This window comes from Saimiri boliviensis, chromosome 17, assembly GCF_048565385.1.
Source record: "Saimiri boliviensis isolate mSaiBol1 chromosome 17, mSaiBol1.pri, whole genome shotgun sequence".
Taxonomy (NCBI): Eukaryota; Metazoa; Chordata; class Mammalia; order Primates; family Cebidae; genus Saimiri; species Saimiri boliviensis.
This window is the reverse complement of record NC_133465.1, coordinates 1,046,574-1,061,221: the sequence shown is the minus strand read 5'-3', so window position 1 is coordinate 1,061,221 and position 14,648 is coordinate 1,046,574. Positions and strand designations below refer to the sequence as shown.

General features: G+C 45.9%; 1 protein-coding gene, 1 long non-coding RNA gene and 1 other non-coding gene across 4 annotated transcripts; 1 reads left to right on the top strand and 2 right to left on the bottom strand.

Annotated features, from left to right (window-relative positions):
* The first annotated feature begins 1,279 nt into the window (after positions 1–1,279).
* On the top strand, positions 1,280–4,515 carry PEX12 (peroxisomal biogenesis factor 12). Its single transcript, XM_010339658.3, has 3 exons — positions 1,280–1,405; positions 1,714–2,267; positions 3,127–4,515. Exons 1-3 carry the CDS (start codon positions 1,280–1,282, stop codon positions 3,524–3,526), a joined length of 1,080 nt encoding a protein of 359 aa, XP_010337960.2. The 3' UTR covers positions 3,527–4,515.
* A 789-nt stretch (positions 4,516–5,304) lies between these two features.
* On the bottom strand, positions 5,305–12,455 carry LOC141581766 (uncharacterized). 2 transcript variants are annotated; one of them, XR_012514488.1, is made up of 2 exons: positions 12,028–12,455; positions 5,305–6,047 (listed from the first exon to the last, which is right to left on the bottom strand). It is a non-coding gene; the product is annotated as an uncharacterized LOC141581766 (long non-coding RNA). The 2 variants fall into 2 exon arrangements; XR_012514487.1 differs by lacking the exon at positions 5,305–6,047 and adding an exon at positions 6,347–8,336.
* LOC120367033 (Z30 small nucleolar RNA) lies at positions 6,168–6,264 on the bottom strand. Its single transcript, XR_005581533.1, has one exon. It is a non-coding gene; the product is annotated as a Z30 small nucleolar RNA (small nucleolar RNA).
* Positions 12,456–14,648: the final 2,193 nt, after the last annotated feature.

Genomic DNA, 14,648 nt, shown 5'->3' with positions numbered 1-14,648 from the left:
ATTCACAAAGCTCCCCCTGCTTTGGTACTGTGTTCACTTCGCTGGTGTGACATATCGGACTGTGTTCAGGGACGGAGACATTTTTATCCAGTATAGCAAGTGCATGGCGTTATACCTGAATGTAGCCAGAACCTGGAAGACAGTGAAACTACCAGCTTGGATGAAAATTAACCGTCTCAACTACTGAGGAACAAACATGAGCCTTTCTCAATCCGATCATCTTTCCTTATAATTGGCAGCAATAAATCTAAGGCTTCTATCTCCTGGTATGTTGCTTTAAATCCTTTCTGGAAGGGGAAGACATAGCAATTAACCACCTTCCGTTCCGCGCGTGTGCAGAAAAGTCCTTTCCACCTCCGGATTCCCTTCCTCCCTCTGCCCCTAGCTCCGCCGCCTGCAGGAACACAGGGCTCGGCCCCGGGCCCAAGCTACGACTCCCGGAGCCAGACGTGTGCGCGGCGCCCCAGACAACTTGTCAAAAAGACGTCCGCAGAGAGACGTTCAGGGCTGCAGCCTTCCCGCGAGGCTCCCATGCAGAGCCAGCTACGAAAGGTAAAACCAAACCAGCGGAAAAGTCGCGGCCAAACCCGGCCCGCGGCGGCCTTCTTCCCTTCCAGCGGGCGGGCGCGGAAGTCCGGTCGGGTCATAGAGTTCTCTAGTTCCGGTTTCCGGGCCGCAGTCGGGACTAGAGCGCCTCTCTTCCGCCAGGCGTCCCCGGAGTCCCCGTGCTTTCTATTTCCGGGTGCGTCTTCCGTCATAAAGCGGAGACGTCGCTTCTAACGTGGCGTCGTGGGTTCTTAGCGCCTCGCCTGGAGTCGGCGAGCGAAGGCAGCGGCCGAAGCCAGTCCTCGTGTCCCGGCTCACACCGGCACGACCGCATCCTCAGAGTCGGCTGGCTTTTGAGCGCCCATGATTGAGGAGGAGGAGGGTTTCCCGTTCGCAGCTCCAGAGGATCGCGTTCCTTCCCCCATGCCTGTCCCCCAGTCACGCTCTGCCCTCGGGTGCAGCACCGGACAAGCTACCCGCTCGCCGCATACCGCTCCTACCCACGTCCGAGTTAACTTTGTTCTTAACCTTCTGGAGACTCCCCTCCGCCTCCAGAACAGGTCTTTTTTTCCCTAGTCCGTTTTTGCCCATAAAATTGAGTTTCGAGTTTTAGATATCGTACAGAAAGTCTACCTTTAAGATTCAGCACCCATCTGATACCCTTCCTCCCGAAAAAGTTCATGCTCACGAGAGAGTCCGTGGGAAAAGCGAAAGCCAGTCAACACGGGAAACTATGGCTGAGCACGGGGCTCACATCGCAACTGCTGCTGTGGCCGATGACCAGCCATCCATCTTCGAGGTGGTAGCACAGGACAGTTTAATGACAGCAGTGAGACCTGCTCTTCAGCATGTGGTCAAGGTAAGGTATTAATTCTTGTATTTTAGGCAAAAACCAAACCAATAATTTGTGCTTATTTGGTAGCCTACCGCTTGAAATAGCCAATTTGCAAATAACTCATATCCCATGACTTACAGGTTCTTGAGTCTGTATGACGTGTAGAGACCGGTACTGAATACCCAACGTTTCAGGGAGGTTAGGGTAGACTCCAAAGTAAGTGACTTATTTAAGACAGAATGTGTAGACTTTGGAGGAAAAGGGGGAATGCAAATAGAAGGTGTAGTACTTGTGTAATGGAATGAATTTCACTTATTTTTATTTTGCTCTAGGTTCTTGCAGAATCAAATCCCACTCACTATGGCTTCTTGTGGAGGTGGTTTGATGAAATCTTTACTCTGCTAGATCTTCTGCTCCAGCAGCATTACCTGTCTAGAACCAGTGCCTCATTTTCTGAAAACTTTTATGGCTTAAAGAGAATTGTAATGGGGGACACTCACAAGTCTCAGAGGTTGGCCACTGCTGGCCTCCCAAAGAAGCAGCTTTGGAAGTCAATTATGTTCCTGGTTCTTCTTCCCTATCTGAAAGTGAAGCTGGAGAAGTTGGTTGCTAGCCTGAGAGAAGAGGATGAATATTCTATTCATCCCCCTTCTTCCCGCTGGAAACGATTTTACAGAGCCTTTCTGGCAGCCTACCCATTTGTTAACATGGCCTGGGAAGGATGGTTTCTTGTACAACAACTTCGATATATCCTAGGAAAAGCTCAGCATCACTCACCACTGCTCAGGCTGGCTGGAGTTCGCCTAGGTCGACTGACAGTTCAGGATATACAAGCTCTGGAGCGCAAACCAGCTGAAGCCGGCGTGATGCAGCAACCAGACAGGAGGTAAGGCCTTAGCACTTCCAAAAGATATTTAGTTAATAAATTCTAAAATCTCATCCCAGTTTTGTGAAATTCACCTCCCTGTTAACTTTGTGGTATTTCATAAACTCATAGAAAAGCAATTCCTTGTGTCCATAAATCAAGGACTGTCATCTTGGTAACCTTCCTCATCATACTAGGTATACTTTTTGTGCACACTTGCTATGTCCTGTGCTAGGTGCTTGCTTTGTGAACATTATCTCAATCTTCAGCACAACCCAATGAAGTAAATGTATTAGCTCCATTTAACAGTTGGGGAAACTAAGCCCAAGCAGTTAAGTAGCTTGCCAAGGTCATGTGGCTAGCTAGCTACAAGGTGGCAGAGCTGGAATTCAAGCCAAGTCAATACAATTCTAAAGACTGCTCTGTGAGCCACTGCACTCAGCCTAAGACTGTGCTCTTAATCATGATGCTGTGTTCCTGCTAGTTCGTATTTGTGTTCTACAAGTTTAAATATATATATTCCTCAATACTGCTAAGTTTTTTGTTAATTGTTTTTTTTTTTTCCTGGATCACTATCTTCCACTAAAAAAAGGGAGAACATCTATATAATGAAATTCTCTACTGATTTCTTTCAAAACACAAAACCAAACCCTAATTATTTGTTACTAAAAACAAAGCTTAGCTCCTATGCTCCTAAAATACTGTAAGTTAGAGAGAATCATGTAGCATAGATCCTTAAGGAGGTAGTACCACCAGTCTACCAACTTTCCAGTCCTGCAGTGATTCTGATGAAAAAATGTAAGAACTGCATTTATGTTAGTCATTCTCTGATAATACCTAAAGTTTCTCTTTTTGCATCCTTGTTCTTTTCTCCCAACAGTGTTAGTGAGAAGATAAAGTCAGCTCTGAAGAAAGCTGTAGGGGGTGTTGCCTTATCCCTGTCTACTGGCCTTTCTGTGGGTGTATTCTTCTTGCAGTTCCTTGACTGGTGGTACTCATCTGAAAATCAAGAAACCATCAAGTCATTGACTGCCCTGCCTACTCCACCACCACCTGTACACCTAGACTATAACTCGGATTCTCCTCTCCTACCCAAAATGAAGACTGTGTGCCCACTGTGTCGTAAAACGCGGGTGAATGATACTGTTCTTGCCACCTCTGGCTATGTGTTTTGTTACCGCTGTGTGTTTCATTATGTGAGGAGTCACCAAGCTTGTCCCATCACAGGTTATCCAACAGAAGTACAACATCTGATTAAACTCTACTCCCCTGAGAACTGAAAGGGAATCGTGTCTTATCCTCACAACAAAAGTATTGCAGTGTAATGCCACAGGGCTGGTTTCAGCGTGGCATACAGCATTGATACTTCTCAGCCTCAATTCATAACTATATGAACTTTAAATGACTATATGGATTTCTTTAAAAGGATATGCCCATTTGATCCTAAACTTTTAGCCTGCTCTCTAGAACCCTACTTACAGTTGACCAAGCTGCTTAAGATAGAAGAATCAGTATTGGCAGGGGATATGACAGTCAGTCTAGAGATTCAACAGGATAATGACTACAGAATTTTTTGCTTATCCCTTTCCTTAAAATATAAGTACAGAAGGTCTTAGGAAAAATCCAAGTTAGACAGCATAAAAAATAAAGTGGACAGTGAAGTGGTAGCAAGCCTTCTTTTTAGAAAAGAAAGCATTTACCTGCCTGTCTGTAAGGTGGAAATTTCATCAGTTTACCAACGATAGGAAATGTGGACCTACTCTTGGTAGAAATGTTTAGAAACATTTTAGGGAAAAATTAAAGCCCCTTCCATATACTGTGACCCATTTGTTAAGTGACATCTAGAGTTACCAACTTTTAAGGATATCCTTAAAAGCTGGATATTTGGGATACTTAAGGATATTCCTCTATGAATCCTCCATAGCTTTCTTGAGAAACTGGTTAAAAAAGGAATAGGGGTTGAGTGTTACAGAGAGAGTAGTCTGAAGATTCCTTTGTAAAAGCAAAGCTAACAAGCAATGAAGAGATGAAGCAAAATACTACTCTAATTGTGTAAAGGAAGGATATTTTAATAAGTTCTTTCTGTTTGTTGCTAAGAGTTTGCTAAACTGTCATGAATTATTCTGGTTATTACTAAAGTTTCTATGAAACACTTAAGTAGATTTTAAGAATAAATGTTTCTGGAAAAATAACTTCCGTGTTGTTATGATTTTGTAGAAACGTAAAGATTACTTGAGGTGTTTAAAATAAATTTTTCATTCAGACTGCCGTTGGCTTTTTGAGGTATTTTTGTATTAAAATTTTGCCAATCCACTAGTTGGAACAAAAATCCTCTGCTCCAACAAGAATTCAGCCACATGCAAAATATCTCATGCATCAACTTAAACACTTAAGTTGCCTGTATAGGAGAATTTATGCCATTGGATTGGCAGGCTGGTGAAAACATGGGTTAAAAAAAAAATCATCGCTGGGTGCAGTGGCTCAAGCCTGTAATCCCAGCACTTTGGGAGGCCGAGGCGGGTGGATCACGAGGTCAAGAGATCGAGACCATCCTGGTCAACATGGTGAAACCCCGTCTCTACTAAACATACAAAAAATTAGCTGGGCATGGTGGCGTGTGCCTGTAGTCCCAGCTACTCAGGAGGCTGAGGCAGGAGAATTGCCTGAACCCAGGAGGCGGAGGTCGCGGTGAGCCGAGATTGTGCCATTGCACTCCAGCCTGGGTAACAGGAGCGAAAGTCTGTCTCAAAAAAAAAAAAAAAAAAAATCATCACTGCAAGAGGAAGGATGAAAATGATTTTTAAGAGTGCCTGCTGACATAAGTGTTTTCCAATACTTTAACTCATTTTACCAATTCAAAGCACACTCTCTGACAACACAAAGGTGCCAAAGCTAAAATTTTAAATAGGGTATTCTATGGATTTTAATATTAAGACATTTATGATGTTAATTGAGACAATAAAAAGAGATAAAATATTAAAACTTTTATATGCCATAAGAAAAGCGTAATGGATTTTAAAATTCTCATTAAACCTCAAAAGTTTTACCAAAGCAAATATCATAGTTGAACATTTTTTCTTTATTTTTTTTTATTTTTATTTTTTAGTTTTTTAGACAAGAGTTTCGCACTTGTTACCCAGGCTGGAGTGCAATGGCGCGATCTCGGCTCACCACAACCTCCACCTCCTGAGTTCAGGCAATTCTCCTGCCTCAGCCTCCTGAGTAGCTGGGATTACAGGCACGCGCCACCATGTCCAGCTAATTTTTTGTATTTTTAGTAGAGACGGGGTTTCACCATGTTGACCAGGATGGTCTCGATCTCTTGACCTCGTGATCCACCCACCTCGGCCTCCCAAAGTGCTGGGATTACAGGCGTGAGCCACCGCGCCCAGCCTTTATTTTTTTACTGAGTTGAAGTCTGGCTCTGTTGGCCAGGTTGGAGTGCAGTGGCACGATCTGGCTCACTGCAACCTCTGGCTCCTGGGTTCAAACAATTCTCCCAACTTAGCCTCCCATGTAGCTGTGATTACAAGTGCACACCACCACGCCCAGCTAATTTTTATGTTTTTAGTAGAGGCAGGGTTTCGCCATGTTGACCAGGCTGGAGTTGAACTCCTAACCTCCAGTGATCTGCCCGCCTCGGCCTCCCAAAGTGCTGGGATTACAGGCGTGAGCCACTGTGCCTGGCCAATTACACATTTTTAATACAGTAATAAGTGAATAATAGAATTGAATCAGATTCAGGATTGAAATGATGTAGTCTTCCATGAAGATTTCAAAGCAAGATTTTTTCACCTCAACCTAAGAAGGAAAACATGAGAGTATCAGTAATTCAAAATATAAAAGAAACATCTTAAACATAATAAAACCAGTGTCCAAACAGGATGCAAGAGACCTGTGCAGAAAAACCACAACCAGGATCAGCTCAGAGAGAAGATTAAGGGATCATACCCTGGTCAAAGCCAACATTGAAGCAATGGCAATACCAGGTCAGACTCCACTTCACTCATCATTGCATCATTGCATTTCACCTCCTTGTATTACCTAAGAGCAACCCAGTGCCTTATTTTCACATCCAAGAAAACACAGCCTTACCTATGAAAAAAATAAAGTCTTAAGTTTCAACCATGGGTTTCTAATTAATCTTTTTTTTTTTTTTTTTTTTTTTACGACAGGGTCTTACTCTGTTATCAAGGCTGCAGTGCAATGGCTTCATCATGGCTCACTGCAGTCTCAACCTCCCCAGGCTCAGGTGATCATCCCACCTCAGCCTCCCAAGTAGCTGGGACTATAGTCACAGGCCACAACGCCTGGCTAATTTTTGTACTTTACAAGAGACAGGGTTTCACCATGTTGCCCAGGCTGGTCTGGAACTCCTGAGCTCAAGCAATCTACCCACCGCGGCCTCCCAAAGTGTTTGGATTAGAGGTATGAGCCGCTATGCCCAGCCTGTTTTCAATTAACATTTTTAAATTTTGAGACAGGTTTTCACTCTGTCAACCAGGCTGCAGTGCAGTGGTGCAATCACGGCTCACTGTAGCCTCAAACTCCTGGGCTCAGGCGATAGTCTCAGGTAGTAGAACTACAGCCACCTCTGGCTAATTCTTTTTAATTTTTTTTTTTTTTTTTCTTGAGACGGAGTTTCGCTCTTGTTACCCAGGCTGGAGTGCAATGGCGTGATCTCGGCTCACTGCAACCTCCGCCTCCTGGGTTCAGGCAATTCTCCTGCCTCAGCCTCCTGAGTAGCTGGGATTACAGGCACGCGCTACCATGCCCAGCTAATTTTTTATATTTTTAGTAGAGATGGGGTTTCACCATGTTGGCCTGGATGGTCTTGATCTCTTGACCTTGTGATCCACCCGCCTCGGCCTCCCAAAGTGCTGGGATTACAGGCTTGAGCCACCGCGCCTGGCCTCTTTTTAATTTTTTGTAGAGACAAGGTCTCGCTGTGTTTCCCAGGCTGGTCTCAAACTCCTGGCTTCAAGTGATCCTCCCACCACACCCTTCTAAAGCCTTGGTATTAGAAGTGGGAGCCACCACATCTGGCCCTCAATATTTTATTTTCCAACATTCTTTGCTTTAAAATAACTTTGCTACACAAAAATACAAACTAGGGTGGGCATAGTGGCTCGTGCCTGTAATCCTAGCACTTTGGGAGGCTGAGGTGGGAGGATTCCTTGAGCCCAGGAGTTGCCAAAACCAGCCCTGGCAAAATAGTGAGACACTGTTTCTACAAAAATTAGCCAGGCGTGGTGGTGCACACCTGTAGTCTCAGCCACTAGGGAGGTTGAGGTGGGAAAAGGGTTGCTTGAGCCTGAGAGATCAAGACGGCAGTAACCCTGTCTCAAAAAAAAAAAAAAAAAAAAAAAAAAAAAGCAAATCTGAACAAATTTTGTTTTTTCTTATGATCACAAACGCCATGCATGATAAAATCTCAGGAATGTTCATGAAGAAACTTATAGCTTACTTTTTGTTTTGTTTTTGAGACAGGGTTTCACTCTGTGGCCCAGGATGGAATGCAGTGGTGTAATCACTGCAAATTTGAACTCAGGCTTAGGCGATCCTCCTGTCTCAGCCTTCTGAGCAGTTGGGACAACAGGCGTGCAACCACCATGCCCAGCTAATTAAAACAAAACAAAGTTGTAGACACAAGGTCTTGCTATGTTGCCCAGGCTAGTCTCAAACTCCTGGCTTCAAGTGATCCTCCTGCCTTGGCCTCCCAAAACCCTAGGATCAAAAGCTTGAGCCAATAAGCCTGGCCTTAGTCTTGTTCAAAAGCAAAAGTTTTAGAAAATATATTTTCTTTTTTTAAATTTTTTTCCTTTTTCTAGAGATAGGGTCTTGCTATGTCACCGAGCCTGGAGCGCAGTGGCCTCAAACTGCTGGGCTCAAGCAATCATCCCACCCCAGCCTTCTGAGTAACTGAGATGTGAGGCAAGCACCACCAAGCCCAGGTAATTAAAAAAATTTTTTTGTAGAGACAGGGTCTTGCCATGTTGCCCAGGCTGGATTCAAACTGCTGGCTCAAGTGATCCTCCCTCTTTGGCCTCCCAAAGTGCTGGATTGCAGGTGTCAGCCACTGTACTTGGCCTAGAAAAAAATTTTTTTTTTTTAGATGGAATCTCATTGTCGCTCAGGTTAGAGTACAATGGCATGATCTCGGCTCACTGCAGCCTCTGCCTCCCAGGCTCAAGCAATCTTCTGCCTCAGCCTCCCAAATAGCTGGGACTATAGGCATGTGCCACCATGCCCAGCTAATTTTTGTATTTTTAGTAGAGACGGGGTTTCACCATGTTGGCTAGGCTGGTATTTAACTCCTGACCTCAAGTGACCTGCCAGCCTTGGCCTCCCAAAGTGCTGGGATTACAGGCGTGAGCCACCACACCCAGCCTAGAAAAGATTTTCTACCAATCTTTTAATATTTTTTTATAAACTCCTGTTGATTTAATATGCAATTTGATTTATAATTCTTCTGCCAACAAAGATTAAAATTATAGTCATAAAAGTTTTTAAACCAGAATCTTCTATCTGAAGAGTCCAAGAACCCAGAGAGGCTATGATTTGCCAAAGGTCCACAGCAAATTAACTGCAGAGTTGGAAAGAGAACTTGAGGTATGATTACCAGATTTATATTTTTAAAGTAACAGCTAAATCAAAGGTTTAATTTCATTTTTCTCGAGGCCCCTACCTTTAGATTTACTAATGAGGAAGGACATGGAAGATAAAGAAAGCAGGGCAAAGCACAGGTAATTCACAATCTGAAAAATCAATTTCAGAATACGAAAAGTGACTGCATTTCATTTATGTTCTTTATTTTCTTTATTTATTTTTAGATGGAGTCTCACTCTGTTGCCCAGGCTGGAGTGCAGTGGCATGATCTCAGCTCACTGCAACCTGTCTCCTGGGTTCAAGTGATTCTCCTGCCTCAGCCTCTTGAGTAGCTGGGACTACAGGCGTGTGCCACCACACCTGGCTAATTTTTGTATTTTTCAGTAAAGACTGGGTTTTACCATATTGGTCAGGCTGGTCTTGAACTCCTGACCTCTTGATCTACCTGCCTCGGCCTCCCAAAGTGCTGGGATTACAGGTGTGAACCACTGTGCCCAGCTAATTTATTTTTAATTTTTTTGGGAGATGGAGTCTCGCTCTGTTGCCAGGCTATAGTGCACTGGCCCGGTCTCAGTTGACTGCCACCTCCACCTCCTGGGTTCAAGCATTTCTCCTGCCTCAGCCTCCCTAGTAGCTGGGACTACAGGTGCACGGTATCAGGCCCAGCTAATTTTTGCATTTTTAGTAGAAGTGGGTTTTCACCATGTTGGCCAGGATGGTCTTGATCTCTTGACCTCATGATCCACCCGCCTCAGCCTCCTAAAGTGCTGGGATTAAAGGTGTGAGCCGTGCCAGCCCAGACCTCCAAAATAATATTCTCAGTATCTAAGAATTCTCGAGCCACTGACTTCCTTCAGCCATCTGTCAATGTCAATATACTGATATTCCCTCATTGAAACTGACGGCTGTTGGTCTGTGTTAGCCAATCAGCAACTAAGCTCCATAAAGAGGGAAACTAGGCTGGAAGCAGTGGCTCATGTCTGTAACCCCAGCACTTTGGGAGGCTGGCAGACAATAACTTATGGCAGACAATAACTGCTATCTCAATGGGCCTCCTGCCTCCAGTTTTGATCCCATCCAATGTACTTTGAATCTTACAAACATGCTAACCCTTAGAAATGGAGGTGTGATTAAATCATTACTCACAAGCTTCAATTGCTCCCCACAGTCCAGAAAATAAAGTCCTAATGACTTTGCTTAGCAATCAACATGTTTCAAAAGGGACCCAAATTTACCCTTAAACACACCATAAACAACCCAAACATGTCTCTTTTTTTTTGGTTTTTTGATTTGGAATATCACTCTGTCACACAGGCAGGAGTGCAGTGGTGCAATCTCAGCTCACTGCAATCTCAGCTTCCTGGGTTCAAGCGATTCTCCTGCCTCAGCCTCCCAAATAGCTGGGATTACAGGCATGAGCCACCATGCACAGCTAATTTTTGTATTTGTAGTAGAGACAGGGTTTGGTCATGTTGGCCAAGCTGGTCTTGAACTCCTGACCTCAAGTAGTCCACCTGCCTTGGTCTCCCAAGTGCTGGGATTACAGGCATGAGCCACTGCGTCTGGCCCCCAAACATTTCTTACAGTCTAATCAACCCAGATTATTCCTTAATCCTCATATTGGCTCTATGTGACCTTATGCCATCCATTTAGAAAGTCTTTCCCCCCTGTGGAAACCCTTCCTGTACTTCAAAATCCTACCCTTACAGTTTGCAACCCTCCAAAATGCCATCTTTCGCATGAAGCCTTTTTTACTCAATCCAGCAGGAAGTATATGTCCTTCTTCTGAATTATGAAAGCAGGTTAATACCTGTTTTGTGGTACCTATTTCACTTTGCATTTTAAGCTCCAGACAGACAGAATACCATGAAATTCAAGACCTTTACAGGTGTAATCCCTCCCTACCTATCTGCTTCATCATCAGCTGGGCAAACCTCCGATGTGCGCCAGCCACACACAGCAGTCCTCTTTCCTAGTTGTCTCAGTACACTAACGCTCGATCCGGAGTGCCTTCTACACCCCTTTCGATGGGGAGAAAACATAAGTATACTTTTTTTTTTTTTTTAAGATTTTTAACATTTATTTGGATTCATAGTTTTACAAAAGGGATTCCCTCCTACCTTGTGGGAATAGAGTAAGATGGTCACATCTAGATTGTTAAATAGCTCAGGCTTTTTAAGAGGGATATTTATTTATTTTATTTTATTTTTTATTTATTTATTTATTTATTTTTTGAGACGGAGTTTCGCTCTTGTTACCCAGGCTGGAGTGCAATGGCGCGATCTCGGCTCACCGCAACCTCCGCCTCCTGGGTTCAGGCAATTCTCCTGCCTCAGCCTCCTGAGTAGCTGGGATTACAGGCACGCGCCACCATGCCCAGCTAATTTTTTGTATTTTTAGTAGAGACGGGGTTTCACCATGTTGACCAGGTTGGTCTCGATCTCTCGACCTTGTGATCCACCCGCCTCGGCCTCCCAAAGTGCTGGGATTACAGGCTTGAGCCACCGCGCTCGGCCAAGAGGGATATTTAAACATAGAGTATATAACTTTAAAATGCCATCCAGTTACCACAAAAATAACGTAACAAGAAACTAGCATCATTCTACCTGTCTTCTCCCTACACCTGGGTTGAGGAGATTTGCCTTATCACTCAAAAAAAAGAGTCAAGAGTAATCATCCCAAGTTTAGGCTGAAGTGGGTAAGATGACAGCCAGAGATTAAAAGCTCACACATCCACAAGCAAGGTCCCAGCCGGGCATCTGGAAGGGCCAACGGATGGCTGTGCTGGCTGAGTAAAAGGTGCTTTCGTGGAGCGCCCAAGTATACTTTTTAAACTTTACCTAAATACCACCTTCTGTTCAACGTCCCGAAGTCCTTCAATCATCCCCTTCTTCTAACTCCCGCAGCACTTTGTTCCACCACAGCACGCACCGCACGCCAACTCCTCCCAGGCACGTTCTCCGCCCTCGCTCACCCCTGTCCAATCAGAGTTCCTAAGGGACCGGGACTGCGTTCCACCGGCCTCTGCAGCCGCTCCACTCGGAACGGTGCCTAGGGCTTAGGAAGTGGTTCAATAGACGCCCGTTTCATTCATTCTACGAGCGGCTCTTCCCACTAAACACTAAGCTCCTAGATTACAAAGGCATCGACACCCGTCACACATCCGACTCACCGCCAACAGTTCACGTGGGTAGGGACCGTAACCGAAGCACCTCCGAACCCCATCTCCCAGGCTCTGCCTCCCGGCGCTCTGCACAGCCGTCTGCGAACGTCCGGTGCTCACACACAGGGGGCCCTCGAAGTCGTCCTGGTCATCTCAGGGCCAAAGCCCACGAACCCACGGGAACGCCGAGGTCGTCCCTGCTGGGAAACAAGAGCGAGGCCGGGGCCAAGGCTTAAACCAGACACCCAGGCGGGAGTCTGCAGCCCGCTTTCCTAGCTCCCAAAACCCCTACGTCCTATACTCTCGCAAGAGCCTGCTCCGGTCCGCGGAAGGTGAACACGCGCCAGCCCTGCGAGTTTCCCTTCCCGGACGCGCTGTGCGCGCCCCTCTCCGCTGCCTCTGCCCGGCCCACGCCTCACAGCCCAGCGAGCCTCTCGCCGAACAACCAATCCCACGGAGGCCACGGGGTCACGTGGGCGTCCCTGAGGCGGGGCTGGGGCGACGAGCAGCCAATCGAAGGCCGAGGCGGACGCCAGGGGTGGAACGGAAGGCACGGCCGACTCGTCTCTTCCGTCGCCCCTTTCGCGTCGCCGTCTCTGCCCTGAGATGTTAGGCCGATCGCTTTCCATGCTCTGGGCGATTCTGCAGCGCCCCCTCCGCAATGCCCCGCCCTCGTTCGTCGGGGCTACCGTTAGGCGGAGTGGGTTTGCCAGTACCCTGTTTCGTAACTGGGAATGAGCATCTAAGCAGAATTATAGTGTCTGTGTGCGTGTGCGTGTGTGTGCGCGCGCGCGTGTGTGTGCGTGTGTGTGTGCGCGCGTGCGTGTGCGCGCCCGTGGATTACAGGAGGAAATCGTTTTTTTTTTTTTGTTTTTTTTTTTTGAGACGGAGTTTCGCTCTTGTTACTGAGGCCGGAGTGCAATGGCGCGATCTCGGCTCACCGCAACCTCCGCCTCCTGGGTTCAGGCAATTCTCCTGCCTCAGCCTCCTGAGTAGCTGGGATTATAGGCACGCACCACCATGCCCAGCTAATTTTTTGTATTTTCAGTAGAGACGGGGTTTCACCATGTTGACCAGGATGGTCTCGATCTCTCGACCTCGTGATCCACCCGCCTCGGCCTCCCAAAGTGCTGGGATTACAGGCTTGAGCCACCGCGCGCGGATTTTTTTTTCTTTTTTTTTCTTTTTTTTTTTTTTTGAGACAGAGGCTCAAGTGGCCCAGGCTGGAGTGCCGTGGCGCCATCTCGGCTCACCGCAACCTCTGCCTCCCGGGTTCAAGGGATTCTCGTGCCTCAGCCTCCCGAGTAGCTAGGAATACAGGCATCCACCATCATGCCCAGCTAATTTTTATATTTTTGTAGAGATGGGGTTTCACCATGTTGGCCGGGCTGGTCTTGAACTCCTGACCTCAGGTGATCCGCCTGTCTCGACCACCCAAAGTTCTGGGATTATAGGCGTGAGCCACCGCACCAGGCCTCAACTGTGTTTAGATTGGAGGGGGTCAGAGAGGGAAAGCAGGGAAAGCTATTGCAGTGGTCCAGGTATGAGCTAATAGGAGCTTAAATTGGACTAGCAGTGGAAATAGAGGAGTGACATATGAGAGGCGAATGAGGATTGTGATGAGTGTTAGATAGGGATGGGTAGAAGGGCGTGAAGAAATAAGATGGAGAGTCTTCTGTAACAGGCCCACTCAAGGCCTCTTTCCTTCGTTAAGGGTTGGACACATCAGACAGTGAAGAGAATGTGCCTTTGCTGTTTCCTCTATCTGATTCATCTTTCTCCCAGCCATCTCCCTTTCTCAACCCGTTGCTTTCTGACAGGTTCCAGCTCATATTATCATCTCAGTTAGGAAATCTTTTCTGATTCTCACATGCACAGTTATTGTCATTCCTCAGAACATCTAGAAAACACTGCTTATACATTGCAAACTCTCCAGAGTGGCACTAGAGTGTAGTGGTCATGCATGTGGACTATTCTGGCAAGTAACTTGAATTCTCTGTTCTTCAGCGTCACCATTTGTAAAAAAGTAACATAACAATAGCATCTACCTGGTAGAACTGTTACAAGATGAATGAGAACAATGCCTAATACACAGAGTGCTCAGGCGATGCTATATTGTATATGTTGTACTGTCTTGAGTTGTTTAGCACGTTTTCCCTCTTTAGATTGTGAATGATCTCAGTTCACTGCAACCTCCTCCTGCTGGGTTCAAGTGATTCTCCTGCCTCAGGCTCCCAAATAGCTGGGATTACAGGCGTGCACCATCCCATGTGGCTAATTTTTGTATTTTTAGTAGAGATGGGTTTTTGCCATGTTGGCCAGGCTGGTCTCGAACTCCTGATGTCAAGTGATCCACCCACCCAATTTGGCCTCCCAAAGTGCTGGGATTACAGGTGTGAGTCATCAAGCCCGGCTGGGATGTGTGTCTTATTCTTCCAGCTAATAGTAAGGCTATGTGGCAGAATGAGAGTACTTGAGCTTTGGATTCATATAGATCAGTGTTCAACTTTCAGCTCGCTACTTGCTAGAATTGTAACTTTGAGCTTTACCTTAATGAACTTAGTGTTTTTTTTTCTTTTCATTTATGTACCGTGAAAATAATGCATGTCTTGCATGTTATTATGAGAATT

Coding starts and splice junctions, on each gene's coding strand:
- PEX12 (XM_010339658.3), top strand. CDS start 1,280: ATGGCTGAGCACGGGGCTCACATCGCAACTGCTGCTGTGGCCGATGAC. Junction 1,406..1,713: donor CTCTTCAGCATGTGGTCAAG/GTAAGGTATTAA, acceptor ATTTTGCTCTAG/GTTCTTGCAGAATCAAATCC. Junction 2,268..3,126: donor ATGCAGCAACCAGACAGGAG/GTAAGGCCTTAG, acceptor TTCTCCCAACAG/TGTTAGTGAGAAGATAAAGT.